The sequence below is a fragment of the Strix aluco genome, chromosome 1 (genome assembly GCF_031877795.1).
Source record: "Strix aluco isolate bStrAlu1 chromosome 1, bStrAlu1.hap1, whole genome shotgun sequence".
Taxonomy (NCBI): Eukaryota; Metazoa; Chordata; class Aves; order Strigiformes; family Strigidae; genus Strix; species Strix aluco.
In genome coordinates, this window is record NC_133931.1 from 76,543,542 (window position 1) to 76,561,923 (window position 18,382).

The 18,382-nt window shown below is 41.3% G+C and overlaps 1 protein-coding gene across 9 annotated transcripts in view; it reads left to right on the forward strand.

Moving 5' to 3' along the window:
• The window catches only part of GRB10 (growth factor receptor bound protein 10), a 150,367-nt gene that overhangs the window by 121,945 nt on the left and 10,040 nt on the right, over positions 1-18,382 (forward strand). For 7 of the 9 annotated variants that reach the window (XR_012623396.1, XR_012623399.1, XM_074825355.1 and 4 more), the window contains exons 6-11: positions 1,957-2,113; positions 7,710-7,825; positions 10,614-10,688; positions 13,789-13,926; positions 14,539-14,649; positions 15,731-15,829. Coding sequence is in view for 7 of the 9 variants with exons in the window: in XM_074825355.1 (XP_074681456.1) it covers positions 1,957-2,113; positions 7,710-7,825; positions 10,614-10,688; positions 13,789-13,926; positions 14,539-14,649; positions 15,731-15,829 (696 nt within the window). In the remaining 2 variants the exon portion in view is untranslated. Of the gene's footprint in view, positions 1-772; positions 1,100-1,956; positions 2,114-7,709; positions 7,826-10,613; positions 10,689-13,788; positions 13,927-14,538; positions 14,650-15,730; positions 15,830-18,382 lie in introns of those variants that run through there. The other 2 variants (XM_074825395.1, XM_074825375.1) reach the window with 2 other exon arrangements.

Sequence of the window (18,382 nt, forward strand, 5' to 3'; positions counted from 1 at the left end):
AGGGCAGAAACACGGGGGCACACGCACACACACGCGCACACACACACGCACACCCCGGACCGATGTCTGCGTGTGCGAGCGCGCCTCGGAGTTGGCCGAGTGTTGGCAGGAGCGGGAGCGCGGCTTGTCCAGCGCGCATCACACACCCCCCCCCGCTCTGCCGCGGCAACCGGGATTCCCCCCCCTCCCCTCCCCTCCCTCCGCTCCCCTCCGCTCCTCCGGAGCCGACTTCGGAAAGAGCTGGCTCATCCCTGCAGTCAGAGGGAGCCGTTTCCTGAACGCGCGGGTTTGAGTCACTTGGGCAAGATGAGGCTTTAACTCCTCCCTCACCGGGCTTGAATTCGTACGTAGCCCGGGGAGCGAGGGGGAGGGAGGGAGGGAGGGAGGGAGGCGCTGCCGCCGCCCCCTCGCCCCCGGCCCGCAGCGCCCAGCCCGGGGCTAGCGCGTCCCGCGGCCGCCGGGGCCCGGAGCGGAGCCGGGGCCGGGGCCGGGTCCAGCCCAGCCCGACGGGGAGCGGCGGGAGGAGAAGTTCAAGTGCTTAAGTTGCAGGCAGATGACATCAGCCGCTGCCAGGCCGGGCTGCGGGCAGGCTCGGCGCCGGCGCTGGGGCAGCACGCGTGCCTCCGCCGGCGGGGCTTCGGCTCCCCCCGCCTTTGAACTTCGGGGCTGCCGGAGGGGTCTCCGACGCCCGTGGGTGGTCATGAAAACAAATTTCCTTTGTAATTTCTTTTTTTTTGGGGGGTGGGGGGGGCGGGAATAATTTGGAAGTCTGATAGTGTGTGGGAAATGATTACATCAGTCGGAGGGAGGGCTAGGATTGGTCTACACAGTGTGGTTTGATTCACTACCGCAAAGATTGCGTGTAACCCTTTGAGTGGAGCTCTGGCAGAGTTGTTTCCCTCCCCAGAAACAGTCCCCATAGCAGGGGCTACGTGACAGGTACGGTACCGCCGTCCGCGGACACCGCCGGCACCCCGGGCGCCCAGCCGTAGGCTACAAAGGGTCGGCGGAGGCAGAGAACAAACTCTCTCTCAAGAGGCAATCTCTATTTAAAATGCCATCTTGTTCTTCCGACTGCTGCCTTTTACGTGCCGTTGAGGTAAGATTTTCCATATCAAATTACCCTCCAGGTTTTTGTTAGATTCGCCTTCTCTCGCTAGGATGCGGAGCGTTTTAAACGCGGAGTTGATTTAAATCTCGGACCTGCACGCTTGCCCGGAGAAATAATTTTGCGGCAAGTGTCTCTCGCTTCAGCAGAACAATGCAAAGAGGAAAGCATCTGTATAATTCAGGAGGTGGGGAGAAGGTTCCTGACTTGTTCTCTCATCTCCATTAATATTTAGGATGTGCAGCATATGCACGTTCGCTCTCGGACTACTTTCAAGCTAGGATCAAAAGAGAAGTCGGGGCAGGGGGAGAAATGCGTGGACTGTGCTAGCTAATTGATCCGCCGGCAAACTGCAAGCGGGACTTCCCCGAGCGAAACAATCAAAAGTTCGTGGGGAACAAGAGAGCCATTTTTAATCTTCGGGGTCTTGGCCTGCTCCTCTGTAAATGTTCAGAGGCCTCCGATGGGATCGCAAAGAAAATTGTGTGTGTTTGACTGAATGCAATTTTTCTCGCCCACTGTTGCCGAAGTACTCTCTCGATGTTGTTTCACGTTTGCTTACCTTACACAGCTTTATAGAGAACCTGCTCTCTCACTTTTTCTGTGTATGTGGTCATATTAGCCCTGCTGAATCTTTGTTCAGTGCAGGGAGGTGTTGGGGAGGGGGGAGGGGAAATAGGGCAAGGGGGCATCAAGAGAAAGTGCTATAAAGTGAATCACCCATGTCATTTGTCCTGGCTGCCAAGGTGCTTGGAACCGTCACACCAAGAGGATGCTTTTCTACAGTAGCTGTGTGGTTTGCCTATGTTCAGAGCTGTTGATTTGTAAGTGTACCCTTTATGTTGCAGGATGTAAAAGTCTTTAGTGAAGATGGAACAAGCAAAGTGGTCGAGATTCTAGCAGACATGACAGCCAGGGACCTCTGTCAGCTGCTCGTTTACAAAAGTCATTGTGTGGATGATAACAGCTGGACTCTAGTGGAGCATCACCCTCACCTAGGATTAGGTAGGGAACGGTCAAAGGGGTGGCGTGGTTACCTGGGAACATAAAATATGTGTAATTCGTATTAATGTGCTTCCAGCCAGAACGTTTTCTTTCCACTGCTTTTATTTGTACAATTAGCTGAAGTCACATACGTGCTTTTTGTGTGTTCCAATTTGATGTGTTAAGCGTTTAAGCCATTTTAAGTCCTTATTTCCCATCCTCTGTTTTTTTATTATAAAAGAGAAAAATAATTGTCTAATCTTCACGCTAGCGCTCTGTTGCTACCTTGCTGTGTCTGAAGCTATTGCAAATAAACAGCTTAGGCAAATTAAGCTTGATCCTTAGAGCACTGGTCCTGTGAAACAGCTCAGCTCATCACCAGCTGGGAGACCTGGGTGAACAGACTCAGCTTTGCATACCTACAGTAATGCTTATGAAAGCTAGACATGCTGAGGTGGGGGAGGGGGTTGGCTAAACTTGACTTCAGGCAGGGAAAAAATGGTGGCACCACCCGCAAATCCATGGGCAATTTCTGGACCAGCAGTGGCATCTGCTCTCCAGGCAGCAGCTCCTCCACCTGATTGAAATTAAGGTGTCATGGTTACAGTTTCAAGAAGGCAGCAAGAGGAAAAACTGGGGGGAATTAAATAACACCGTGAATTGGTTTAATTACAGTACCTGAAAGGATCTCATGTTATTCAGTCTTGCTTTTCCTGTTATTTTGTGGCACTGATTAGTTGCAGGGTTATGCTGTGCAGCTTGCAACTGCGTATCGCTCAGATACGCTATCTATAATTCTACATCGCATACAATAACGCTTTAGAAAGTGGAGCATTTGGCGTATTAGTTGATATACTTCATGGGGATTTTTTTCTAGAAAATCAAGAAAGACAAATCATAAGCTGCGATCACCAGCACTGGAATTGTGAATGCTATCTGTAGCTAACAGAGGTTTTTTTATGTCGAAAAATGTAATTCAGAACCCTCACAAATAAATAAAGGAAACAGTTTGCTGGAGATGTAGTGCCCTAAACCGATGCTGCTAAACGCAGATAAATTCACTGCTCTACAGAATAGCACTCAGGAAAAAAAAATTAAAATCATAGGATATCCTGATTGTTTAATGGTTTTATTGGGTATCTCTCCTAATATAGAAATACGTGAAAAAAAATAACATGAAACGCTCGTTTGTGTATGTCTGTGATACACTTTCAGTTCTGAGGACACAGGATGAGGTGAAGAATTAAGGTATAAATTACAGAATCTTTATCTCCATAGCTTAATATGCCACATGCGCGCTTCTAACAACCTTTACAAATTTTCAGTTTTATCAATGCTCATTAAACTACCAGGCTCTCTTTTTCTATATTCTCTTTCCCATCATTGCTGATTACCAAGGTATTGTGTAAACAGAAGCCTTCTCCTTTGTAACCAACATCCTTCTCCTGCCAGATTCATTCAGTGATGCCACAATTCAGTGTTTGTGACATCACAATAGCTTCCATGGTGACTAATTGTGCTGTCAAACTCTGGTGTGTGACATCTCTGAATGAATCGGGCAGGAGGCTGATTAGGAAATCAAAAGCTTCTGTTTACACACAAATAACTTGGTAATTAACAATGATGGGAAAAGAGCAAGATACTTATCGGGCTGCATTTATATACATGGGGACCTGCCTGCCTTGGACCTCTGTTTCACACTGAAGCACAAAGCGGGGCCCTGGCTGTCCCAGAGAAATGGGGTGTGCAGGTTGGGGCTTCAGCAGCCACCAAACTTTGTTCTGCAGGGACTGACTGCTCCAGGGCTGTCTTCTGTAGGCCACGCAGTGGGTCTCTGTGAAAAGTAATGCAGTCCTTGAGGGTGTAAAGCGAACAGACAAGGAAAAAAGTATTTAAAGTGTCAAAAAAGATATAATGATACAGACTTCACATATTTGAAAGGATGTGGACAGGAAAAGGAATAAAAGAGTTCTTTTAATGGAAGACAACAACATGCAATTTCTTGTATTTGGGACCAAAGTATACACTGTCACATATTCAATAAACTTTAAATACCAACTTTCATGCATCCACCCAGTTTTGCTTGCAGTTTTTATTACATGGCTGCTTATTTCTAGCTTCTCAGTAGCTTAAATGCTTCTCTGCATTTCAGAGGCTGCCCGACCAAGGTAGTAATGTGTCTGCACCTTAGGTGAAGTTATTATGAGCTGTCTGATGTTCCAAATTTTTCCCTCTAGAGATAAGATTGCTAGTATAAGGATGAAATAGTGAATAGATACTTAACAGTGTGGAAAGAAATACAGTTTAAGAGCAGTGAGAATTCTGTTTTTCCAGAAGACGTTATTTCTTACTCAAGACATCCTTGCTGACTTAATGCTGTAGGCAGTAATCTTGAAGCCCCCCAAAAGAGGCAAGTTCCTTCATTAAGTTCACTTCCCTCCCCACCCCCCCACCCCCAGTCTTGCCTAATATTGCTTTCCAAAAGAGCTCAGTTTGCAGAACCAGTTCATGTATTTACTCTTGGGCAGACTGAGGACAAGAGCAAATTTTTGAAGCCAGTTGCATATTTATTATTGTGGTGATCTTCTAGGTCTTAATTTTTAAGGAACCTTCACCTCACTGCTTACTTTGCACACGTAGTCAAGTGTATTCCAAATAACACATGTGCTTGCAAATAACTTCAAACAGCTATTGGACTGCACAAAGTATTTGTGTTCTCACTGGAGGCAATGGTGTGACAATTTGCCATCAGACTTGCTTAGATTTAACATCTGGAAATGGTTCCTGCTGCACTGTACCACTAGTATCTAAACCACTTTGTGGTCAAGATTTAAGCAGTCTGTGAAACTTGAACTGGTCCCATTATGTCATTTTCGACTAGAAATACACCTAACCTTTTCATAAAATGGGGTATTCTCCCTATGTGCTACTCCATGCTTAACTATCATCAGTTTAGGACAGGGACTGAGACATCTGTATTGGACATCAACAGAAATGATAATGGTGAAGACAGACTGTCACGATAGCATGTGTCTGGACACTGAAAGAATCCCTACAGCTCCAGAGCTGACTGTACATCTTACTTAACATAGTTGAAGCAGGAAAGAAAAGTAGTAGGGCTCTGAAATATGTGTAGGGTTAGAAGAAATAATTACTGCATAGTTTTGTACGTAGATTTTCTTGTTTACAGGTGAATTGAATTTGAATTTTCTACAGTTCTGTAGAAGTTCAGATAATAATACAGGGCAATTTGGGGAAGAAAAAAAAAAAAGTCTGTCCTGTTCTAGGAAGTGTGTAGAGACTGAGTTGAGCCTATCAGATAATCTAAAAGGAGGCATTTCTGGTCGCTTCAGCAGCAATGCCACTTGAAGACAGACTGACCTATTGAACTTTAATAGACTGACATTTGTGCTTCTAGTTTTCCAGTAGGAAGCGCAAAGCAGGGCTGATGTTGAGTTGCTGGTGTGTCAAGTGGCAGTTCATCCCATTTGTACTAACCAAGGGCAAATTACCAAGGACTTCCCAAGTGTACTACTTCTATGAAGTAATAGCAAACTGACCAAGACTAGCATCCTTCTTAAATGCATGTACTATGAAATGCTGCACCTTTTCCTCAAGATGGCTTTCACCATAAAATGAAAATGTAAACATTAAATCAGCAGGAGTATCACCACAGAATCTCAAAAGGGTCTTTATTTAATAAAGAAATACATCTAGGACAGTTGCCTGAAGCATCTAAGAAACAGTCACTGGGTATATTTACACAGACTATCAAAATACAGAACAAATTGACAAATGTTCATCTATACTGCATTTCCTCAGAAATGACAGAATGAAGAGGACGTGGTTTGTCCATGCCCTTAAGCAAGCAATTTTCAGTCCGTTAGGAAAGCGAAGATCACAACTTTGTGCAATGACAGAAAGAGGTAGTAGCAGGACACATAGTCTTTCAGGGTTCACACTGTGGTGAAGATTCATACCCACATAACTGTTTTTTGGAGGAAGCATAATTTAAAAAACAGCAGGGCCCTCCACCCTCATAGGCCCATCATCCTCTCATCACAGTGTGGAGGAGATTTGACTTAGCTGATTGCCTACAACCATGACAGTAGCAATAGATCAGCAGCAATACCTGAAACTTCAGCTGTGGAGCCCAGCCCCTTGACAGTGTGGAGGTTTAGGTGATAAATGTTCAGGTGGTGCAAAATGTCCTATTGAACTGCTACCAACAGCGGTATTGTCACATACCTTAATCGAAGAACTATCCCTTAAAAGTGGTGTTATGGTTAATGCACTAAGCAGCAGCTCTTTATTTGAGAGTGGCCCAGTATAGAAAATCTGCAGAGTTAACTCCTTGAAACACAATCTGTAGCAAGGCTGGACATTGCAAATGCACAGTAAATGCTGAAATCATCAGTGAGCTGGTGATGACTGATAATCTAAATGCAGGTGAAAAAGACAATGGGATTATCCAGAGATAGGTTAAATTTTCAATCAAAGAACTTACATTAATCTGCTAAATTGAATAATTCAAGTGATGTTCAAGAGCTTGCTACTTTTTGAGATACAATGACTGCTTGCTTTCTATCCTGAAAACACCCCAAGAGAACTTGGGTGGCAGCCTGGCATTTCTAAGCGTGGGAATGCAAGGATGCAGGAACATGAAGTGGAAAAGGGACTCGCCAAACGTCTTTGGCCAGCAAGTCACATGCATTTTGGATAGAGCTTTGCAAAAGTTATTTTTTGTTTGACCTAATTTTTTATTTCGTATTACATAAGGGATGAAAGTACTGACTATTAAGACTTTTGAAAAATAGCTACTAAATATTTTCTCAGAAACTTCTGAAGATTTGCCGAGATAATGAGTTCACGAAGTAGTGCACATTTAGCCCAGTTGCCTTCTTTCGAGTTACTGCTTTCAGTGAATTGGATTTGTTAAGCTATCTGTTCATGCTTTGATGTGCCATTCTTTTGACCAAAGGAGTGGTGGTTATGGGGAGTTACCTTGTAACCAAATCTAGAGCAGAAAATTGCCCTGTCATGTGTACAAAACATTTGTCTCTGTCAGTATTCCTGTAAAGTAGATCCTGTGACCTCTTTCATAATAAACCCCATTGTCTAGCATCTACAATAAAGGCCTGCAGTTCACCTTGAAATGAACTGGTTTTATAGAGTGTGATCAAATAGGACACTGTATTTCTGTGATAGTTCAAGACCTAACAGTGGCCTTTCCACAACATTTTTCTCCTTATATCTGTCTACCTTGCCAATTCCACAGCATATAGCCAGCACCAAAAGAAGAGTCTGTGTGTATTGTTTAAGCTACTGCACACAAAAAAATGTTACATTCTTTCCTTTCTCCAGAGTCTGTGCTTATGAAGCCCTGATGTAGGAAATCTTTGAATAACATTGCCATGTAACATTAAACTTTGTAATACTTAACGCCCTAGCTCCTTTAAATGCCTCATGGCAGTATGGTTTGAAAGCTATAATATGTTTTGTTAACTTCTTAAAAGGTAACGGAATTACACTGGGTTGTTTTACTCCTTTCTTTGGAAGATGGTCTTGCTGCTTCTGCTGGATGGCCATGTGTTAACATCATGTTCTTTTTCCACAGAGAGGTGCTTGGAAGATCATGAGCTCATAGTTCAAGTTGAGTCCACAATGGGAAGTGAAAGTAAATTTTTGTTCAGGAAGAATTACGCAAAATATGAATTTTTCAAAAATCCCATGGTGAGTCGTGTTACTTCGTTGTTTACACCACAGAGAGATGGATGGATTGCAATAACATTGCTGGGCCCTGTTATGTCTTAAACATCTATTAAAAAAAAAAGCAACCAACAAACAGAATTCTTTCCAAAGGAATTTTAACCAGTGTTTAAATTCCTTGTACTCTCCTCCCAACCCAAAACCTCAAATGTTTTCAAGTTACCAAAATACTTGTTTCAAAATGGCTATTGTTATGTTGGAGAATGACCAAGACAGGGAAATCTTTGTTGGTTTAAGAAAAACAATCAGAAGTGCAATTTACTCATTATCTTCAAAGTTACTTGATTTGAAGCAAATTGATCGCATAGCGTGCAGTTTCCAAACCTTTTAATTTCTGACAGTAATATTTTAAAAAAACACTCTGGGTAACTCCTAAAGCACTTACTACATACAAGGAGTTTCTAGTTTATCATTATATATGCTGAACAGTGTCTCACCTATGGCTGTGCTTTACTAGTGTGCTCTGACTTCTTTACTAATCATAGTAACTCACCCTCTCTTATGTCCTCATATATATCCATGCTTAAAAAGTATTGTATGTCATAGCTATACTTATTCCTGGATTTGTAAAATCCTTTGCATGTTGTAATTTTAAACTGTTTGCCGTGTAACTTCTTATTTGGGGATGACTTTTCACATTTTATCTGAACAATTAAGTTGGAATGGCTGTTGACATGAACTGATATCAGCTGGTGTGACCCATCTAGATAGTTGAAGAAGGATAATCCAGAGGTGGTTTAGGTGAGAACAGATTTTGGGTCAGTCAGGCATTTGTGGTGCCAGAAGAAAAAAAATACTTGAGGTCACATGAAAACTCATTGCTGAAGTTACTGCAGATGATAAATTCATTCCTTTCCTCATAGACACTAATGCACAGTCGCTGCATCCTCACATGTGTGCTTGCATGTACATTTGTCATCTGCTAGTGCTTGTTTCAGAGGCTGTGCCTTGACTTTCTGTGTGAAATGTTTCTGCACATGGAGTGTTTGTAATTTTTCACTTCTGTTGATCTTCCCATCTGATAACCTATGAACGTCTGAGTGTTGTACAGGAATTTTGATATCATAGGAGCTAGCACATTGGTTTCATGTGGTATACTTTAATTAATAACAGAGCATGGGAGTAAAACCCAGAATGCTTGGCATTCAGTCCCAGGCTCCTGCAATCAGAGAATAAATCATTCTTTTAGTGTAAGAATGCGAAGGCTCCCTATCCGTTGCATTAGCTGTTGCCATATGGCACTGTTTCTACTCAAGAGAGGCTGGTAAATGTTAGCTTTCATAATTCATTGTGCAACTTACCTGGCAGAAGGGCAATTCCTCTTCAGCCCTTCTCTTTATGCCCTAAAGACTGAAATTTATATTGCCTGAAGAGTGACAAAAGTTCTAAACTGGAAATGTTTTTGTTGTGATTCATCTTACTATAATCAGTCATTGTTTTATTTCAGGCATTTCTGCATGTCTTCATGCTTCAAATAATGTTTAAAAACTTCAAGAATGACTTAATGTAATTGCTGTGTGTGGTAAATTCAGTGCACCAAATTATATAGGCATTTTATAACACGTCAAATGAAAAGGGGAACTGGAGAAATGAATCTGAAGTCAAGTCATTGATTCAACAGTCAGAAAACTGTCTGACCTTTATCACTGAAAGATTCAGTATGAATGAGATATGTGCTGGGTGCCTGAAATCAAAAAAGCTCTGTAGAAGCACCTGTTAGTGTGTTAAACAATATTTGCTTCTGTGTTTGTGGGATGGGGGAAAGAAGGTAGATGTCTGCTTTGAGATTATTAAAAATCTATCACGTGAAGCAGGGCGTGCAACACAGAGCCTAATTATTGCATGTGTCCTCGTTCAGTTTTTATTATTTCATTTCATGGACCTATCCTCACAAGAAAAAGCACTGGGCTGTGTTATGTTACCCTGAAATACAAACATATAGGGGTAGATTTTGCAAAGGGCTTTTGTCTTAACAGGTTGAAGGGTTTCAAGCCCTGAGCATAACCTGGCTGTTGAACAACCAAATGGAAGCATCAACAGTCACACACGAGTTCTTTCTCAAAATTAACATCTGCAAATGGCCCTTCATTCGGACTGAGCAGGTTTTAGGGTCAAGCAGATACATCACTGAAGAACTGTATTTTGGATAGAAAGAGAGTGCTATCAAAGGTAAAGGTGTGCATACTGGAGATCCTGCAGCATCCCTGCCTGAAATGTCTTTTAGTGCATTTGCATCCAGTTTACCACAGTGAGGATAGAGAAAACTTGTTACTCCTCCTGCTGTGCATCTTCCACATGGCAAGTGGAGTTACAGAGTTTGTTGGCTGAACAGCCTTTCTGGACGGAGAAGGAAGCCCAGAAATTTGGCAGCAGAATATGCAATAAGCAAGGAGTCACTGTGTACTCAACCTGCAGGAGCATTCATCCTGTCCCTTTCTACAAAGTAGAGGCTGTTAGAGATCCCCAAAAGCCCTCAGTAGAAAAGGAAGTGATGGGAAAATACACTTACGAAATGCTGTATGTCAGATATTTTAAAAATCCACCTTCTGTCTGCATGGGCATTTGGTGAGCAGAAGGAAGAGAAGAACTGCACTTGAAAGCCCTAGTATTACTTTCTATGTCAGGGGATCTCCAAATGGATTTAAGAGTGATAGTTTCAAAATAGGAATGACTGGAAGAAAATTCCACTCGTTCTATGTAAAAGTGGTCAAATATAATGTGACTTCCAACTGTCTTCTCTTTTTGTGTCTAGAATTTCTTTCCAGAGCAAATGGTTGCCTGGTGCCAGCAAACAAATGGCAGTATCCCACAGTCACAACTTTTGCAGGTACTGTAAGTTATCCGTATGGACAAAGAAAGTTTTGGAGGTGGAGGGGAGAGGTTGAGAGGAGGGAATGGAGAATTCAAAGGTCTGGAAATAGGTGGTTGGGGAAACACCAGCGTAGTGAGTTAGCTTATGGTACTAATGTTGAAAGTATTTACAAAGATCCTACCCAGTGGCATTGAGGTGTAAGTTATAAACACAGAGTATTCATAGCTATGTTCATACATATTTGTTCCATTAATATTCAGCTTACTCCATGGGTACACGGTTTTGCCACCTAATGTTGTTCCTGAAACAGTGTCAGCAAATATATTTCTAGAAAAACAAATATACCTTATAAAAAGCAAAACAGAAGTCCTCTTCTATACTCCACATCATAGCATAGGAGAAAGTGTAAAAATGCGTGTGTACATTAGAAGATGGGCTTAAGATGGTGAGAGGTTTTGCTTTTGCTTTTTATGTCCCATGTTTGTGCTTGGCGAGAACTAACAGTAAGGACCAACTTCCCCATGGTTCAGCCAACTAGCTGCTCTTTTATATAGAAAAATAATTCCCAAGAAGTAAGTGCAAGTAGTTACAGAAAATTGTGTGTAGCATTTGCAAAGTAATCCCATTTAAAGCTCCCCAAGCTAAATTACAGGGTTATGTACCTTATGCATATGTGTTGGTAGAGTTGTGTAATCTGTGTGGCAGTGGCACATGCACTGAGTTTATACTGAAGTTTTGGTGTTGCTCTACAGTTTCTTGTTTGCTCATGAAGGAACTGTGGTGGTGGCACAGTTGGTTGGCCTCCAAGGATAGAGCAGAAGGGTGGGCTACCTCTCTGACCCAGTAACTCATTCATTTAAACTTCTCAATTTAAGCACTCTGATCTAAACCCTGTAGTCTAAATCTTTTTCACTTTAGTTGTTTTCTCAGATAGGGAACATTCAACTCATGAGGCCAAATTAAAACACTGTTTATTAAAAGAGTACTATATTAAGAAAATAAGACTGTGATGCCTGGAAGACAGTACCACGAATAACAGGAAAATTATAAAGCAGAAGGCACAAGTACATGAAGAAAATATACATACAAATAACTGATTTAGCTTGATTTCTGTAATTTCGCATGTTTACAAATATGCACCGACTCTCTGTTTAAATACAGTGTTTCCACTGGCTTGTGAACTAGCGCACTCATTTTGTCCTGTAACCACTTCAAAATCCATTGAATACTGGCTCTGGGTTCACTGTGAAGAGTTTAAAACGTTAGCATCCACTCTCAGCTGGGAAACGAAACAAAAATCAAACCAATTTCTGGAATTAAAAATGACCCACGTGCAATGAGGTTGCAATCAGGAGACAAAACTGATGTGAACAGGTATTGCCACAGACTGGTAGGAACAGAGGTGTTCACACCTTGGACTGTGGTATAAATGGAGTGTAAATGGAGAATCGAGTTTGCTTTGGACTCCCTAAAAGAGCAAGATGTTCTTGAAGATGGAAAAGTTTTGAACTTAGAGTAACTCAATCAGTAGGGAAAGGAAAACCTTACAACCTTGTGAGATACAAGAGTTTGCATCTGAGAAGGCTCAGTTAAGTACAGTCCTGGAGAAGCATAAGTCACAGCACAAGAGGATGGGGGAAAGAAGATGGGTACATTCTCTTTGGTTTGTTGTTTAACCATAAAAACCAATCTTCCTTAAAGCATTTGTATTAAGTACCCCTTTCCTTTTAAAAAACATGCAACCATTTTTCATAATTTCAGTGATAGTTGTAATTTGTTGATGGTAAGCTTCCTGAAGTCATTAAGCATGTTGCTTCTGAGGCCACCTCAAACATTGCTCAAAAGTGTTCAACATTGAGGAAGTGCGCTGTTTTTAATTACACATGAAGTAGGGGAGAGTATTAAATACCATCTCACAATATCGTACACTGCATTAGGAGCTGGTATTTTTAGTCTTACCAACAGACTTAAAAACACCGGGATCTGTTTTCCCTAGTATCAGCCTGGCTCAGATAAGCAAAAAAGCTTGCATCTTAGTTTACTTTGATTTATGTAGCTGGACAGGTAGAATATATTCTCCTTTTGGTCTTTCCCTTTCACAATTGAAGAGTGGATTCATAGTACAAATAGTGAGAAAATTGACTGTTCTTTTCCATTCCATTAGATAAGATGGGGAGGAGGACTGGAAAAAAAATAAAGTTTTAATGCAACTAAGAATTCTGACACAGAGCATTGTTTCCTGTGGGTACTGTCTTGTCAAATAACAGCAAAACAAAACTTTTAAGAATTGCAGAGGCATTAGGCCAACCAGGTTTCTGCATTTTTCTTCCTACTATTGAATTTATTAGTTTGGCATTTAACTTACTGAGCAAGCCCTCTGTCATTTAAAAATCTGGCCCATTGTAATAAGGGAGCAATCCATCAATTCACTAACCATAGTTAATACTTACTTCCTTTAATGTATCACAAATCAAATGATTCCATATGTGGTCCCTCTAATTATGTCAAGAACTTAAATACTTCTGGATCTTGAAGTCTAGTATAATTGCTGACAGTTACTTGGCTGTTCTGTATTTCATTTTGAGTTAAATATTCTGTTGTCTGTCATACCTCTTGTCTTGGGACAGGTGCATGTGCTCTATAAGACTTCAGTGTGGGAAATCCTGAAATAGGCTGTTCTCATTCTAAAACTTGAGGATAAAGTTGCAGATTTTGGCCAATGTTTCCAAGTTAGACTACTTGCCAGAATTGTTGTGACAAGGTATTATTTTAAGAAATAATAAGCTTACTTTGTGTCCCTTCAGGTCAAGTGCAAGAAGAATGGGGATACAGAGAAATGGTTAGTTAGCCTTTTGGATATTTAATCACTGACACAGAGAACAGGAAAATGTCAGTGGCAGGAGGAGTTAGCTAGGTAGACATAATGGGAGGAGCAGGAATACCCATTTTGGTCATAAATCAGTTTAAACATGTAGGTCAGTTTAAGCATAATGTGAAACTGCACCCCAAGTCAGCAAAGTGATTTGCCATTTGTCTCTTTGTTCTGCAAATACAGTGACAATTTTATGATCCATCCGTAGGACACAATCCTCATTTACATTTTCCTCTCCAACAGAACTTTTTAAACTCCAGTAGCTGCCCTGAAATTCAAGGTTTCTTGCATGTGAAAGAGCTGGGTAGGAAATCATGGAAGAAATTGTATGTGTGTTTGAGGAGATCAGGACTTTATTGTTCTACAAAAGGAACTTCCAAGGTAAGATTAAAAAAGAAGTTGCACAGTACTATTATGTGAAAGCATTTTCTGCTTTTACAGTGGGTTTATTTTGCTGTTTTTTAAATATCTGCACACAGTGTTCCCTTTTTTTATCACATAGAAAAGGATAAGCAAGCCATAGTCAAATGACCCTGGGCTCTCAGTCATGAAAATAGCTATATAGTATTGTTATATAGCAAAACCAAACTAGCCAGACAACATAATTGTGGCAGCTGAAGTGGTGCTAACAAGGTTGGCAAGGGAAATCATGTTCTCCAAGCACATGGTTCATGATTTTAGTTTAAACGATACCCTAAACAATATTTTATGCTATCTAACTTTCCGATTTGTCTGGAGCAATGTAATAGGCTATGCCATTTTTAATGTGATGTGTTTAAATAAGTATTTTGTCAGCTTCTCGTATAAAGCACCTTCTGCTAGTAGGCTGATATTTAAAAGGTGACATGCGGTGTCCACTGGAGGCTGCCTGAGAGGAGCACAGTGTTCGTACAGTGCCCTCTGTTGGAGGTTGGTCTTTAGAGACTGCAAGGCTCGCGGCAAGATCTTCCAAAATCCTACACTTACCTATGATAAAACACTTCATTTCCCTAGGAGCCAAGACATTTGCAATTGTTGGCAGACCTAGAAGACAGCAATATCTTCTCGTTGATAGCAGGCAAGAAGTTGTACAATGCCCCTGCAGAGTATGGATTTTGTATAAAGGTAATTCTTCTCATTAAGTTCTTCCAAAGTTCAAGATGGTCTTGGTAGCTCAGAGCCCCCCAACCCCCAGCTAAACGAGATTTGTATGTAAAACTCTGCAAGCATTTCTGTCATGAGGACTTGATCTTTAACGTCTTTCATTTGGCAGGCATGTCCTGTGAATCTTGCCATCATTTTATGTGACACTTTTAACACTTTATCTGGTGCTCCTTTGGCTTGGGAAATTTCTGTGCAAGATCAGCTCAGTGCTGAAGCATGGTGTGCCTGTGAGGTGGCCTTGGTTCACCTCACAGATGAAATTTTTTTTCCAAGTACTCTAATTGAATAGAAAAGTTTCTCTGGACAGTGAGTACCAAAACTATATAGCAACAAAGGATCACACTCTGATTGGGTGTAATTGTACCATTATCGTGGGGTAGAGGTTTGCATTTATTTAAAGAAGATTGTCTTGGGAAATGGAAATAAGAATAAGCAGTTGCCTTTGAGGATTTTAAAAACTGTTGTGCTGATGGATAGGTTTGGAAAGTATTCCAAAGCTCCATGTAATTTTCTGAGAAGAAAATAAGGCTGGGAGGTGGTTTTATTGACAGCAGTGAAGTAGTCTCCTTCCTAGCATCTGTTTCAGAGCTAGGCAACATGGGTTTGCCTCAGAGAGTAGAGACCAGCTGTGGGACAGATCCTGAACTGATGGAAGCAGACTTCCAGTGACCTTCAGTTACGGAAACTTTGGTTCTTCATCTTGAAATGGGGGCTCTTAAAACTTCTCACAGTTATTAAAAAAAACCAAACCATCAAACCCCTTGGTTCTGGTTCTAGCATGGCCTGAGTACCTTGTTCCTATAAAGTGCTGGAACTGCAGGGTATTTCAAAGCAGGCACTAATGTTTATCTTACTGGACCCAGCTGAGAAAGTAATTTCTTTCAAAGCATGCTCGGTCTCTCCTGAGCTTCAATTCAGAGTGGTGTGAGCTTTTTCTAGCCAGTTCTTAGACTAATAATGTACCTGCCTTTACTCTGCAGTAAACCTACAATGTTGCTGGTTTTCTGCTGAATATTTCTGACTTCTCTCTAACACTTTATAGCCCAACAGAGTGAGAAATGAAACTAAGGAACTGAGGTTGTTGTGTGCTGAAGATGAGCAAAGCAGAACGTGCTGGATGACAGCCTTTCGACTCCTCAAGGTACTTAATCTCTTCTATATGAATAGAGCTACACGTGTTAATTAAGTTGCATTCATTATTTTGTTCATGAGAAAATACCTGTATGTTCTTAAAAATCATCTGCCTCCAAAACAATACAGCTAATAGCAAAATGCCAGGTAGACCTGTCTCTCCTAAGCTTTTAAGCACAGGTCTGAGCTCAATTCTTTCCACATACAAATCAAGTATAATTTTAGTTTTGGAGCCAAGTTTATGATACGTGAAAAAAACCTGCTTAACAAGGTTTTTGCAAGTTATCATAAAGCTAAAGAAAATGTTTTGATAACGGTAAGTGGTTATCTTAACTAGAACAAAGTGCGATCTAGAGCCATTGCAATTTTTTGTTTTCTGAAGGTTCTATTAAAAAAGTAACAAAAATAATCAACCCTATCTCTGGGTGAAAGTTATTCATATCTGAGGGCAAAGAATGAGATTTCTTATATATGGTAGGAGGCTTCACAGTTTTTTTGAAACAAAATCAGCATGAAAGAAACTGAGGAAAAAACTATTATGCACTCTTTGAAGCAGAGAACTTCCTGATCTTCACAGGGAAATGTGCAGAAGTTTTGGCTTGGTTTGGTTTTAAATCTTTCCCTGAAGATGCTGCCTTGAAAATTACTGTGTTCTTGTCTGTACCTTGCTACGTTCTCCCTTGTATTGAAGGGAGTATACGCATATCTAAAAAAATATAATAAATCTGTACAGATAATGTGTTACCCATGAAAATCCCACCTCTCTTCCATGCAGTTATCCTATTCTGTGTCAAAGTGTGATATACAGAAAGTGATAAAAAATAGAGGCACGCACAAAGTGGTACTACAGTACTTGATACTAGATACATGTCCAGCAAAGCAGGATGGAGAACCTTGAGCTCAGTCAGTTTTGGTGCTCTCTGTAGCAAACAGATAATTTCAGATTTGGAAATGAGGGCACGGCCATTCCCTCCAGCCGCTGAGGTCAGCATGCCAGTGTCCTGCTGGTGGCTGCTGCGTGCCAGGATGTGCCCAAAATGGACATGTAACCCAGGGGCGCTGCGAGCACTTGGTCTCTCTGTCCCAAATGAACAGAGTTGTCGTTCCTGCCTAAGTAGCAGCCCACATCAGCAAAGCCTTCACACCCTTCTCTGCCAAAATGCCATTTTCCCCACCAGTGTTTTACACCCACCTGCTGAAGAGGATGCATTCCTGCAGCATGCATCCAAGGAGCTGAAAGGGAGTGGGTGCATCAGAAAGAGTATGGGGTTTTATCACTGGTCCACGTGTAGCATTGAGTACAAGAAGCCACAGAGATTCCCATTGCTTTATAAGCATTGTTTATTTCTCCCCTCCCTTTCAAAAAAGTTTATCTCATTTGTTTATCCTCAAGGCATGACAAATGTTTGCTACAATTACCTGTTGTTGTCCCCATGCAGACTGTCCATCATGCAAAACCCTCTAAGTGTAGGGAAAGCAAATCAGACTCCTAGGCCTGGGGGTATGAAAACGTAATGCCTGTTCTGTTCTCTGTCTGCATTAAGTAGTCACCTTCCAAACCAGAGCACATCTCTTTGAATGCTCTCCAAATATTACCTCATTTGTTAATTGTAAGAGATTCTGTGTTGCAGTACAGAAATTCCTATTTTAAGTTGTTACAAAAGCAGGTGCACTAGCCATAGTATGGGCCAGGATGCAAGAAGCAGTCCCAGTTACAAGATGCATATTTTGTTTCTGTGGAGCTGATACCTCTGTTGGCTCTCATAATCCACTCTCCAGTTACTTGATTTGACTCGTATTCAATACATGCTAACAATTATGGCAAGAGTTTTAGTTCCCAGGCAATTCCAAGTGCTTCTTCTCAGCTGTCCTTTACTTTCCCTATTTACACAGAATTTTGCATTGTGGCAAAGGTGCTCAAATAGAGGATTACATAATTGTACTGAATTGTGCCTTGAACGTACCACTTGTTCTGAAGAAGTTAGTTGTACTGGTCGAGGCACTAATGTTCCTGAATGGCAAAGAAAAACCGTCAAGTGTAGAGAATTATCTACTCTTACCAAATACATAGACATGCATCTTGGTGTGACCACTCAGAGGAATCTTTTTTTTCAGTGCAACCTGTGGCAGCAGCCGTACTGTATGGCAGTAATTGCTGTATACTAGCATATAAAATTCACCCTTAGGCAGTTAACAGTAGGGGAAAAAAAGGCATATAGTCAGGGAAAATTAAGGCTGTGCCACAAGGCTGTGGCTGTGACCCTCCTTTTTATTAACCTACTGATTTAGCTTTCCATAGTCATATATTAACCTGTTTACAAAATTATATATCCCATTTGCATTAGAACATTCAATAAGCAATGTTGCTAATACTTCAGCACTGTGCCTCTAGGGAAGGCACTGAGTAGGTGTTTTCCTACGATCGTAGCTACTAGTGTTGCTAAAATTTATCATGTTCAACGAGCAGCATGCCTGGAATTCAATCCCCTTATTTTTATAAGGATGAGAAAAGTACCAGAAGTGTTATTTCCTGCTGAAATTTATTAAAAGAGCTAATGAATTA